Consider the following 12,885-nt stretch of genomic DNA (forward strand, 5'->3'; position numbering starts at 1 on the left):
TGTAACACTGTTAGTATTCACTGTAATGTTCCCATTTATTCTTTGTATCCGATCCTGTGATACATGAAGATATCGGAGGAGAAGACTCGCAGGTTAAAGCGGGGTTGAGGGTTAAAGACGTCTTCAATAGAAAACCCATGACGTTCCATCGCTGCCTCCGACCTGTCTGTCACACTCCAGACTCTGCTGACACCATCTTGAATTTTAGATTTACCCTTCATGCTGCCTCTTCCTTCAGTCCCTCCCCCCCCCCCCCCCCCCACAGATCCTGTGTGGTACAAACCATGCAATGAACTCATACCATAAGTCCTAATACATTATGACCAATGGCCATTGTCATTCCTAACATATTTGTGAATCTCTTCATTTACCAAAAAAAATTCTCCTTACCCCAGAAAATGTTAAGAATTAGGGAGAACCAGGCCAAAATACAGGAAGTGGGGGCGTGGCTTACCATGTGCAGGTCAGGGAGAAAGCCTGGGCCAAAGTGCCTGTAAGCCAATCTGCCTGCTGAAGAGGATCCACAAAAGGTAAACCAAGGCTTCTTACTCATCTCTGACCACACATATCAAGCTGAGGTCACCTGTCCCTTGTGTACATAACATTGTACTTCTGATGTATATCCACAGTACTATCTCCCCCTTACTTTAGCTTTACAGCAGCAGTTTGGTGCCTAGTGTAACTTCTCCATTTCTGCTTACCCAGCACCTTACACACCCTGTGCACCAGTAAACCTCCCCTCCCCCCCCCACATGCCATCTAGGTTACTGAAGTGTAAATTGTTCCATGGACAGTGCCAACCTATTTAGTCAACGGCACATTCACCAGCTCTATGTCATGGCACAGCAATAAGATGTATGTGCTATGATTTCATGAGCCAGGGAAGAAAGGGAGGAAGTAACAATGTGTGTACTACAATCAAACAGCCCAGCTCTGGTCCTCATTCCTGAAATGTAGAGAATGAGAAATGGCTGTGCCCCATGGAGGCGACTTAAAGGGGCTCTGATCCAACAACATCATAAGGATCTGGACTGGGACTCCCAGACATAAATGTGGCTGCACTACAGCTGTGTGGACTTGGCCTCAGTTCTAGTTGGAGTTTCCTTTTAAAGGGTCTTGTTTTGTTTTTTCATTTATTTATAATTATATACATATATGCCAGGCACAGCCCATGGGCAGGAGCAGCGTAATTACTGGGAATCCTGGATGTCCCCATTCAATAGACATTGTCACATGGTTCGGGGTATTGACTTAGTTATATTCTCAATACAATGACATAAATAAATACATCTCTTAGTCAGCAGCTTGGCCGGCAGCACACTGGCATTGCTGATCCTGTCTTTAGCATAGTGCATGCTGGTCTGTAGATCAATCTCCATGGAAACGTTCAGATCCTGACATCTCGAGGAGGATACAGACAACACTGCACGCGGTCACCGCTCAGAAACAGGTCAGAAATACTTCACTCCGCCCAACATGGAGGCTGGATATATCACCGCGTTATACCGTAACACATCATAGAGGCTGGATATATCACCGCGTTATACCGTAACATCATGGAGGCTCGATATATCACCGCGTTATAACATATCATCATGGAGGCTCGATATATCACCACGTTATACCGTAACACATCATGGAGGCTGGATATATCACCGCGTTATACCATAACATCACGGAGGCTCGATATATCACCACGTTATACCGTAACACATCATGGAGGCTCAATATATCACCATGTTATACCTAACACATCATGGAGGCTCGATATATCACCGCGTTATACCGTAATACATCATAGAGGCTCGATATATCACCACGTTATACCGTAATACATCATAGAGGCTCGATATATCACCATGTTATACCATAACATCATGGAGGCTGAATATATCACCACGTTATGCCGTAACATCATGGAGGCTCGATATATCAACGCATTATACCGTAACACATCATGGAGGTTCGATATATCACCGCATTATACCGTAACACATCATGGAGGTTCGATATATCACCACGTTATACTGTAACACATCATGGAGCTCAATACATCACAGCGTTATACCGTAACATCATGGAGGCTCGCTATATCACCACGTTATACCGTAACACATCATGGAGGCTTGATATATCACTGCGTTATACCGTAACACATCATGGAGGCTCGATAAATCACCGCGTTATACCGTAACACATCATGGAGGCTCGATATATCACTGCGTTATACCGTAACACATCATGGAGGCTCGATAAATCACCGCGTTATACCGTAACACATCATGGAGGCTCGATATATCACCGCGTTATACCGTAACACATCATGGAGGCTCGATAAATCACCGCGTTATACCGTAACACATCATGGAGGCTCGATATATCACCACGTTATACCGTAACACATCATGGAGGCTCGATAAATCACTGCGTTATACCGTAACACATCATGGAGGCTCAATATATCACCGCGTTATACCGTAACACATCATGGAGGCTCGATATATCACCTGATTGGTTTACATTGCAGATAAGTCCTAAAGACCAGAGTCTGGATCCACTTCTAGATAGACCCTTATTTTAGAAGTGATAAAAGGGGAATTCCGGTATCAAAAAAAAAAAGCTATCACCCCAAAGATATATAACTTACTAATATAGTGTTATCACATTTTACTGGCTTCTCACCCTAGACAGGAATTTGTGTAGTCCTTTAATTGTCAGTGTGGTGTTGTCTCAGCAGTTTCTCAGCTCCTCCCTCACTCTTCTGAAAGGAAGTTGTGTAGCCCCACATTGTCTGTGTGGTGTTGTCTCTAGCTCCACAGCTCCTCCCTCTCTCCTGAGAAGACCCATCACCCTCTGCTTTCTCTAAGGGGGGCTGGATCTTGTCCCTAAGCTCAGGCCCCACCCCCTGAGTCATGTCCCCACCTCTGACCAAGTCTCTACAGCCTACATGACCATCTTCCTGTCATTTACACAACATCGGAGTACCCCTTCAACGCCCTAAGGACATCGTTATAGGGGTACCCCGCCCCTAGACATCTTATCCCCTATCCAAAGGACAGGGGATAAGATGTCTGATCACAGGGGTCCCACCGCTCAGGACCCCGCGATCTGCCTGCAGCATCCAGTGTTTGTTTAGAATGTCAGGTGTTGTGCCGGAGGCTCATGCCATCAGGGCCACGCCCCCTCGTACCGTCACACCAAACACCCTTAATGCAAGTCCGCTCCGTGCACCGGATGTCTGGGGTGCTGCAGCGGAGATCGTGGGGATCCCCAGCGTATAGGGATAAGAAGTCTAGGGGCAGAGTACCCCTTCAAGTGCATTTTTTTTTAATTCTTGTTTTCTATTTATTATGGCACAAAGACATTTTCTACAAAGGTCTTTATTAAACATTCTGCTTAGTTTCCCTTCTCTTTTCGCATAGTTCATTTTATTCAGTGATATCAGAAGCAAAAATCAAAAAAACAAAAAAATTGGATGTATTTTGCCAGTTAAAATGGTCTAAGGAAAAAAAACTGCAGGAACAACTGCCTTAGGCTGGGTTCACACTACGTTTCCTCCCATACGGGAGCGCATACGGCAGGGGGGAGCTAAAACCTCGCGCTCCCGTATGTCATTCATTTCAATGAGCCGGCCGGAGTGAAACGTTCGGTCCGGTCGGCTCATTTTTGCACCGTATGCGCTTTTACAACCGGACCTAAAATCGTGGTTGACCACAGTTTTAGGTCCGGTTGTAAAAGCGCATACGGCGCAAAAATGAGCCGACCGAACGTTTCACTCCGGCCGGCTCATTGAAATGAATGACATACGGGAGCGCATACGGCGACATACGGGAGCGCGAGTTTTTAGCTCCCCCCTGCCGTATGCGCTCCCGTATGGGAGAAAACGTAGTGTGAACCCAGCCTTAATGTTAAACCAAGTGGCTGTAGAAGAGAAACTAAGCTGAATTTTTATTAAGAACCTATAGAGGAAAATCAAGAATTAAAAATTATATATATGCATTCAGAGTTTCTCCTACCTTAATTCTCTGCTATGAAGTTTTTGGCATCTTAATTCATGGCGATATTTTGCCCCCGGTGCATCAATCATCCTCCCAATGACATTCCCGCCACAGAGTATATAGTGTTATGATCCTCTGCGGGGTCACAGGTCAATCGTCCATTGACAGGTGACCTTAAAAGGGGTAATTCAGGATTAGAAAAGAACAATTTCTTCCATAAATAGCGCCACCCTGTCCTAAGGTTATATGCGGTATTGCAGCTTGAAGTGAATGGAGCTGAGTTTTAATAACACACACAACCTGAGGGTGGCGCCGTTTTTCTATTCCTGGATAACCTCTTTGATAAACGACGACACTCTTACATTTCCTCCCTGCAATAACTTTTCTGGAGCATCATTGCGTTGCGCTGCTCCTCATTACACTGGGCGCGTCCCTGCACAATGTATTCAATTCCAGGAGGAATAACAGAGGAAAAGCAGAAGACGAGATGCCCCGCCCCCACATACTGTTATGTCACAGGTACTCAGTGAAGTCACATGACAGGAGACGGTCTTGTGTACGATGTATATTTCCCTGAGTGCTCTTACACAGTTACGAGATGTCTCCGGCTGCTGCTGTGTCTAACACAAGGTGTTACGGCTCGTCGCAGTGTCGGGGGGGGTCAGAGGTTGGCCTGGATCACACGCCTTGTCGCCCTTTAGATTTCCGCCCTCTTGAGGAGATTGGAAGTGGCTGAGAGGACTCCGGGGACTTCACCTCGTTCACGGGGACGGTCGGGAGACTTCCGGGGCTGCAATGAGTCACATACAGGCATTATTCTTCAGGATGTGCTGCATACTGCATACGGGTTTAGTCATCTTAATACCATTTCCCTACTAGTGCCTCCACCTGTTGCAAAACTACAACTCCCAGCATTCCCAGTCAGCAGATTACTTACCTGCAATCTGCTATCCACTGCATGTTTTTAGGGGAATTCCATCTCTAGTAAGACAAACCAGGAAGTGTGCCTCCAGCTGTTGTCAAACTACAACTCCCAGTATAACCTTAGCTCCCACAATGCACAGCTCTCTAGGAACCAGCACGTGAAACATGTATCCTGTCCGTAACGCCAAAAATGAAGCCCTGGCAACAGAGCTGTTGTATTCACTGCTCCACTGTCCTGGATGTTGTGTGTCTCTATGACTGTATCTCAAGCGTTGCGGCTCTAGCTGCTGCAAATATCTAAAAGGGCCACAGTTTGAGACCACTGCTCTACAGGAACGCACAGGGAACATTTCTCATTTTCGCCTTGTTCCTCCACTTTTACGGTTGCGCTTCCCAGACAGATTACTTCTCTGCAATCTGCTGCCCACTGCCTGTTTTTAGGGGAATTCCATCTCTAGTAACAGACAAACCAGGAAGTGTGCCTCCAGCTGTTGTCAAACTACAACTCCCAGTATAACCTTAGCTCCCACAATGCACTGCTCTCTAGGAACCAGCACGTGAAACATGTATCCTGTTCGTAACGCCAAAAATGAAGCCCTGGTAACGGAGCTGTTGGATTCACTGCTCCGCAGCCATGGATGTTGTGTGTCTCTGTATCTCAAGCATTGCGGCTGTAGCTGCTGCAAAACTACAACTCCCAGCATGCCCGGACAGCCAACGGCTGTCCGAGCATGCTGGGAGTTGTAGTTTTGCAACATCTAAAAGGGCCACAGTTTGAGACCACTGCTCTACAGGGAAAATGTCAAATTTTCACCTTGATCCTACGTTTTTACGGTTGCGCTTCCCAGACTGATTACTTCCCTGCAATCTGCTGTCCACTGCCTGTTTTTAGGGGAATTCCATCTCTAGTAACAGACAAACCAGGAAGTGTGCCTCCAGCTGTTGCAAAACTACAATTCCCAGCATTCCCAGACAGCAGATTACTTCCTTGCTATCTGCTATCTACTGCCTGTTAGGAGAATTCCATCTCTATTACCAGACAGGACAAGAAAAAAAGGGAGTAGGGCAAAGATCGTGCAGAACAGTGTATCCCAACTAGTGTGCCTCCAGCTGTTGCAAAGCTGTAATTAAACCACCCTTGTTTTATGTTGGACAATTTGTCACCCTTTTTGGGACATATTTAACGTACTGAATCACTTTTATTAATTTTTCATTCAGTAAACAAAACAATTCTGACACTTTTTAGGGGATTCCTATTTGTAATTTTTTTCTAAATTTTCTTTAAACAAAATTCTTTTGCACCATAAAATATTTTACAAATGTTCCTCCACACAGACCTGGCTGGGGGCCCTGGGAGGCCATTGTTATGGGCCCCTGGCTGACATAGAAACCTAATGCACTGGAGTCATTACTGATTATGGTCATTGTAGAGTTTCCCCAATGGCCATAAAATGTACAAGAAGGAGTAAAGTAAAGAAACAAAAACATAAAACTGAACACCAAAAATGAAAACCACAACAGGATGCGCGGTGTTCAGCACAGGATGGGTTAACAGCAGCTCCGGAAGCTGTACAGAGGCGCAGGCACCACAGGCGGCTGCAGACAGCGCGGGCGATCACACCGGGGATGCGGGTGGAAACTTATTGTAAGACGAACAGAACAAGGGTGAGAGAAGGGAGGTGGGGAGTGGGGTGGGTGGGGTTCAGCGCTACCAGCCCCCCAGGAAGGAAATCGCACTGACTGATCAGCCAAGATCACGTTCACTTCACTCCTTAACCCCTTAAGGACGCAGGACGTAAATGTACGTCCTGGTGAGGTGGTACTTAACGCACCAGGACGTACATTTACGTCCTAAGCATAACCGCGGGCATCGGAGCGATGCCCGTGTCATGCGCGGCTGATCCCGGCTGCTGATCGCAGCCAGGGACCCGCCGGCAATGGCCGACGCCCGCGATCTCGCGGGTGTCCGCCATTAACCCCTCAGGTGCCGGGATCAATACAGATCCCGGCATCTGCGGCAGTTCGCGATTTGAATGAATGATCGGATCGCCCGCAGCGCTGCTGCGGGGATCCGATCATTCATAACGCTGCACGGAGGTCCCCTCTCCTTCCTCCGCGCGGCTCCCGGCGTCTCCTGCTCTGGTCTGAGATCGAGCAGACAATACTAGAAGATGACTGAAAACACTGATCTGTTCTATGTCCTATACATAGAACAGATCAGTATTAGCAATCATGGTATTGCTATGAATAGTCCCCTATGGGGACTATTCAAGTGTAAAAAAAAAAAATGTAAAAAAATTTAAAAGTAAAAAAAAAGTGAAAAATCCCCTCCCCCAATAAAAAAGTAAAACCTCCATTTTTTCCTATTTTACCCCCAAAAAGCGTAAATTTTTTTTTATAGACATATTTGGTATCGCCGCGTGCGTAATGTCTGAACTATTAAAATAAAATGTTAATGATCCCGTACGGTGAACGGCGTGAACGAAAAAAAAAAATTTTCCAAAATTCCTACTTTTTTAATACATTTTACTAAAAAAAAAATATTAAAAATGTATTAAAAGTTTTTTATATGCAAATGTGGTATCAAAAAAAAGTACAGATCATGGCGCAAAAAATGAGCCCCCATACCGCCACTTATACGGAAAAATAAAAAAGTTATAGGTCATCAAAATAAAGGGATTATAAACGTACTAATTTGGTTAAAAAGTTTGTGATTTTTTTTAAGCGCAACAATAATATAAAAGTATATAATAATGGGTATCATTTTAATCGTATTGACCCTCAGAATAAAGAACACGTCATTTTTACCATAAATTGTACGGCGTGAAAACGAAACCTTCCAAAATTAGCAAAATTGCGTTTTTCGTTTTAATTTCCCCACAAAAATAGTGTTTTTTGGTTGCGCCATACATTTTATGATATAATGAGTGATGTCATTACAAAGGACAACTGGTCGCGCAAAAAACAAGCCCTCATACTAGTCTGGCGATGAAAATATAAAAGAGTTAGGATTTTTAGAAGGCGAGGAGGAAAAAATGAAAACATAAAAATTTAATTGTCTGAGTCCTTAAGGCCAAAATGGGCTGAGTCCTTAAGGGGTTAAAAGGAAACCTATCGGCTGTAATTCACTTCCATCCTGCTGACGCTGTTCAGACAAGGAGACACCTGGGACCGGTGTAGAAAAATGATTATATTCTCTGGTGCCAAGTGTCATAGAGGCGTTCCCAAGACTCTATGTAGTGCTGAGGACTGGAACCCCTCCCGTCCCTGATTGACAGTCAGCTGGAAGCCGAGCCCCGTTTCTAAATTTCTTTCCTGCGCTGTGCAAACAGATTGTGCACAGGTGTCAGATGTGGAAACAGGGCTCGGCTTCCAGCTGACTGTCAATCAGGAATAGGAGGGGGAGCGAGGAGGCGTTCCAGTCTACTGTGTTTGGCCTTTTCCAAAAATGTATAATAAATATGGAATAAAATTTTTTTTTTTTTTTAAATCGGTTACAGAAAATCTGGTCTGGATAAGTGGGCGGTCTTCTCTAAAAAGATGTGGTCTTCTAAAAAAAGACGGTCCCAGCGTATATGATCCCGGGAGTCTCCTTGTCCCAACAGCATCTAACAGGGTCAGCAGGATGGTAGATGAATTGTAGCTAGTAGCTAGTCCCTTAAAGGGGTATTCCAGGATTTTTTTTATTTGACTGTGCTACAGGGGCTGCGAGGTTAGAGTGATTCCTCATATAGTGTCTGTACCTGTGTTTCATGGTGGTCTCGCAATTATGTGATCTTTGCCCCAAAGTTTATTATAAGCAGGTTACAAAATGAGTGTTTCAGGTTTTCCCAGATTGCAGTGCGGCCCAAAACATTACATCATTATTCCGGTGTTGAAAGAGAGAGTGTCTGTGCTTCAATAGGTGGAGCGACCGCTGGGTGGGGGGTGGGGATCGTTCTGCAGGGAATTGTAGCCTTGAAACAGCTGGAGGCACTCTGGTTAGAAAACACTGGTCTATTGTTTACAGTACAGCATGGAAGGCAGCTCAGGTGTGCTTCAATCAGTGGGGTGGCTGATGTGTGGGTGAGAGAAAAGGAAGCTCACACTTACAAACGAGGAATCCTGGGACTTGTAGTTGGAAGGTGGGAACTCCAACAGGAAATAGCCAGTTCACAAAAAGATAGCCACAGTGTTATGGTTATCTCACAACATTGCCATTTATCACCAACACAAGAATGGATCCTTCCTAAGCATGTCCATTTCTGTCTGGAAGGTACGTACTAAAATCACTAACGACCATTAGAAAATCCCATTATAGTCTAGAGGATTTTTCAAATAGCCGTTTTAACCCGTTAATAACGGACGTTATTTTGTGACAGGCAAATGAACGGGAGAACTAGTGCATGCACTAATTCTCCTGTTACTATTGCCCGTCATAAAATAACGGGTTAAAACGGCTATTAGAAAAATCCTCTAGACTATAATGGGATTTTCTAATGGCCGTTAGTGATTTTGTACCGGCCGTATAACTGCTGATTTCCAGGATTTTTATAACGGGCGTTCATAGCAGAAGTATTTTATAGTGTGAAAGGGGCCTAAGAAAAAGATATGATGGTTGTCAAGGACTAAAGAAAATATTATGGCTCAAACTTGATATTGATGATGGTGGACAGGAGGTCAGGGAGATGCAGAGGGTGGGCGGGCAGGAAGTCAGGGAGATGCAGAGGGTGGGCGGGCAGGAAGATGCAGAGGGTGGGCGGGCAGGAAGTCAGGGAGATGCAGAGGGTGGGCGGACAGGAAGTCAGGGAGATGCAGAGGGTGGGCGGACAGGAAGTCAGGGAGATGCAGAGGGTGGGCAGACAGGAAGTCAGGGAGATGCAGAGGGTGGGCAGACAGGAAGTCAGGGAGATGCAGAGGGTGGGCAGACAGGAAGTCAGGGAGATGCAGAGGGTGGGCAGACAGGTAGTCAGGGAGATGCAGAGGGTGGGCAGACAGGTAGTCAGGGAGATGCAGAGGGTGGGCAGACAGGTAGTCAGGGAGATGCAGAGGGTGGGCGGACAGGAAGTCAGGGAGATGCAGAGGGTGGGCAGACAGGAAGTCAGGGAGATGCAGAGGGTGGGCAGACAGGAAGTCAGGGAGATGCAGAGGGTGGGCAGACAGGAAGTCAGGGAGATGCAGAGGGTGGGCAGACAGGAAGTCAGGGAGATGCAGAGGGTGGGCAGACAGGAAGTCAGGGAGATGCAGTGGGTGGGCAGACAGGAAGTCAGGGAGATGCAGAGGGTGGGCAGACAGGAAGTCAGGGAGATGCAGAGGGTGGGCAGACAGGTAGTCAGGGAGATGCAGAGGGTGGGCGGACAGGTAGTCAGGGAGATGCAGAGGGTGGGCGGACAGGTAGTCAGGGAGATGCAGAGGGTGGGCAGGAAGTCCGGGAGATGCAGAGGGTGGGTGGGCAGGAAGTCCGGGAGATGCAGAGGGTGGGTGGACAGGTAGTCAAGGAGATGCAGAGGGTGGGTGGACAGGTAGTCAAGGAGATGCAGAGGGTGGGCAGACAGGAATTCCGGGAGATGCAGAGGGTGGGCAGACAGGAATTCCGGGAGATGCAGAGGGTGGGCGGACAGGAAGTTTTAACAAAAGTGTTAACTGTGTGCAATGTGCTGATTTGCTTCTCCATGTACACACCTCCCCCACACCTTCAATCAAGGTAGGAAGAGGGGGGGGGGGGGCGGAGCCTTACAACCATGGATTTGTGATACTAACATATACCTTTGTGTAGGGGGAGCAGAGGGCACAGTTTATACATTACTGAATCAACGACGCACAAAAGAGGCCGGAACGTACCTCTGAGGGAGAGGTGCCTGGTGCCACGACTGGAAGCTAAAGACCTCGCGAAGACTGTCCAGAACAGATGGCGCGATGTACGTGAAACCCTAATGCCAAGAAGAAGAAACCAATAAGAACACGTATACACAAGATCCCCTCCAAGTCACCGTCACCTACCAAGAAGGCCTGGTTCGCGCTCTCACTGATGCCGGCGTCGGGGCTGTCTATAGGCGTCTGTCTGGTGAAGTGCGTTCCAAAGTGACTGGCGTCGTCCTCAGAAAGCTGCAAGAAAACAGATTACTGTTCACTCCTCCATCTTATGTCATTATTACCCCCTCCCCCTCTCTTTGCTCCTGGTTCCGAGATGGGGACGTGATGTCATGGTCACGCCCCCTAACAATGTCACGCCCCTTCCATTCATGTCTATGGGAGGGAGTCACACCCCCACCCATAGACATGAATGGACGGGGCATGACCGTGACGTCACGGTCTCGGAAGCAGCACCTGGCACAGAATGCCGGGTGCTGCACCGAGATCGCGGGGGTCCCCAGCGACGGGACCCCTGCGATCATATATCTTTTCCCCTATCCTTTGGATAAGATGCATAAACCCGGAATACCCCGGGTGACCTATTAGAGAATATGGCAGATATTCACAACAGGTGGATGTGAAGAGGTAGTGGGATATATCACAGCGCTGTCCACAAGCCAGGTAAAAGAATATTCTTTTTATTTTATTAGCTAATAGAGAGGGTGTACCTGACCGCGTGAGGAGCGGCCCCCACGCTCAACTCACACCATAACCAGGACCATCGCTCTACCCCCACCTCAACTCACGCTGCTCCGGCCCCGTACACTTACCAGGATCGGCTTGTATGGCGGCTCCAGTTTACACTGTAGAAGATCCTCCCAGTGAATTTGTCTGAAGAATCGATGTTTCTGCGTATGAAAAGAAAACACAAAATAACGTTTCCAACAACAGATAGCCGAGAAGATGCCCAAAAAAAGACCCCCCAGCACCTGTATTTCTGCCACATCAGCCGGTCCAGATCCAAGCCTCTGAGCGGGGTTCTTCTTCAGGAGCTGAAAGAAAAATGATCACTACTAAGTGACAGACGAAAGAGGACAGCGAGGAACGGAGGAGACACGTTACCTTCTTCACGAGATCACAGGCATCGGGGGTGATGTACGGGGGGAAAGACAGCTTTCCTTTTAGGATCCGCTCAGTGACCTTCTTCCGGTTGTTTCCAGTAAATGGCGGCTGAAAATACATTGAGGAAGGTGTGGTGACAAACGTGTGAGAGCTGCGTCATACCGCACATCAGAGCAGGAACATACCGCACATCAGAGCATTGAGAGCCGCATCATACCGCACACCGGGGCCACGAGAGCTGCGTCATACCGCACATCAGAGCAGGATCATACCGCACACTAGAGACACGAGAGCCGCATCATACCGAAGAAGAGCAGGAACATACCGCACATCAGAGCATTGAAAGCAGGATCATACCACACACCGGGGCCACAAGACCTGCGTCATACCGCACAGAGACGTGAGAGCCTCATCATATTGCACATCAGAGCAGGATCATACAGAAAATCAGAGCATTGAGAGCAGGAACGTACCGCACACCAGAGACATGAGAGCTACGTCATACCGCACATTAGAGCAGGAACATACCGCACACCAGAGCATTGAAAGCAGGATCATACCGCACACTGGGGCCATGAGAGCCGCGTCATACCATGAGAGCCGCATCATACCGCACACCGAGGCCATGAGAGCCGCGTCATACCGCACACGGAGGCCATGAGAGCCGCGTCAAACCGCACACGGAGGCCATGAGAGCCGCGTCATACCATGAGAGCCGCGTCATACCGCACACTGAGGCCATGAGAGCCGCGTCATACCATGAGAGCCGCGTCATACCGCACACTGAGGCCACGAGAGCCGCGTCATACCACACACCGAGGCCATGAGAGCCGCGTCATACCACACACTGAGGCCATGAGAGCCGCGTCATACCATGAGAGCCGCATCATACCGCACACCGAGGCCATGAGAGCCGCGTCATACCGCACATCAGAGACATGAAAAAAATTGAAGATGACAGTGGACACTCACCGAGCCGGTCAGCATGTCATAGAGCAGGATGCCCAGA

General features: G+C 47.6%; 1 protein-coding gene across 1 annotated transcript; it reads right to left on the bottom strand.

The window, feature by feature from the left end:
• Window positions 1-3,859: 3,859 nt before the first annotated feature.
• RPS6KB2 (ribosomal protein S6 kinase B2) lies at window positions 3,860-12,885 on the bottom strand (the record flags this gene model as incomplete). Its single annotated transcript, XM_056528913.1, is given in 7 exon segments — window positions 3,860-4,788; window positions 10,743-10,831; window positions 10,902-11,006; window positions 11,585-11,662; window positions 11,744-11,806; window positions 11,877-11,984; window positions 12,849-12,885. Coding segments are annotated over 7 exon segments (592 nt in total), but the record flags the coding sequence as incomplete, so codon positions are not given.

Source organism: Hyla sarda, chromosome 7 (assembly GCF_029499605.1).
Source record: "Hyla sarda isolate aHylSar1 chromosome 7, aHylSar1.hap1, whole genome shotgun sequence".
NCBI classification, from domain to species: Eukaryota; Metazoa; Chordata; class Amphibia; order Anura; family Hylidae; genus Hyla; species Hyla sarda.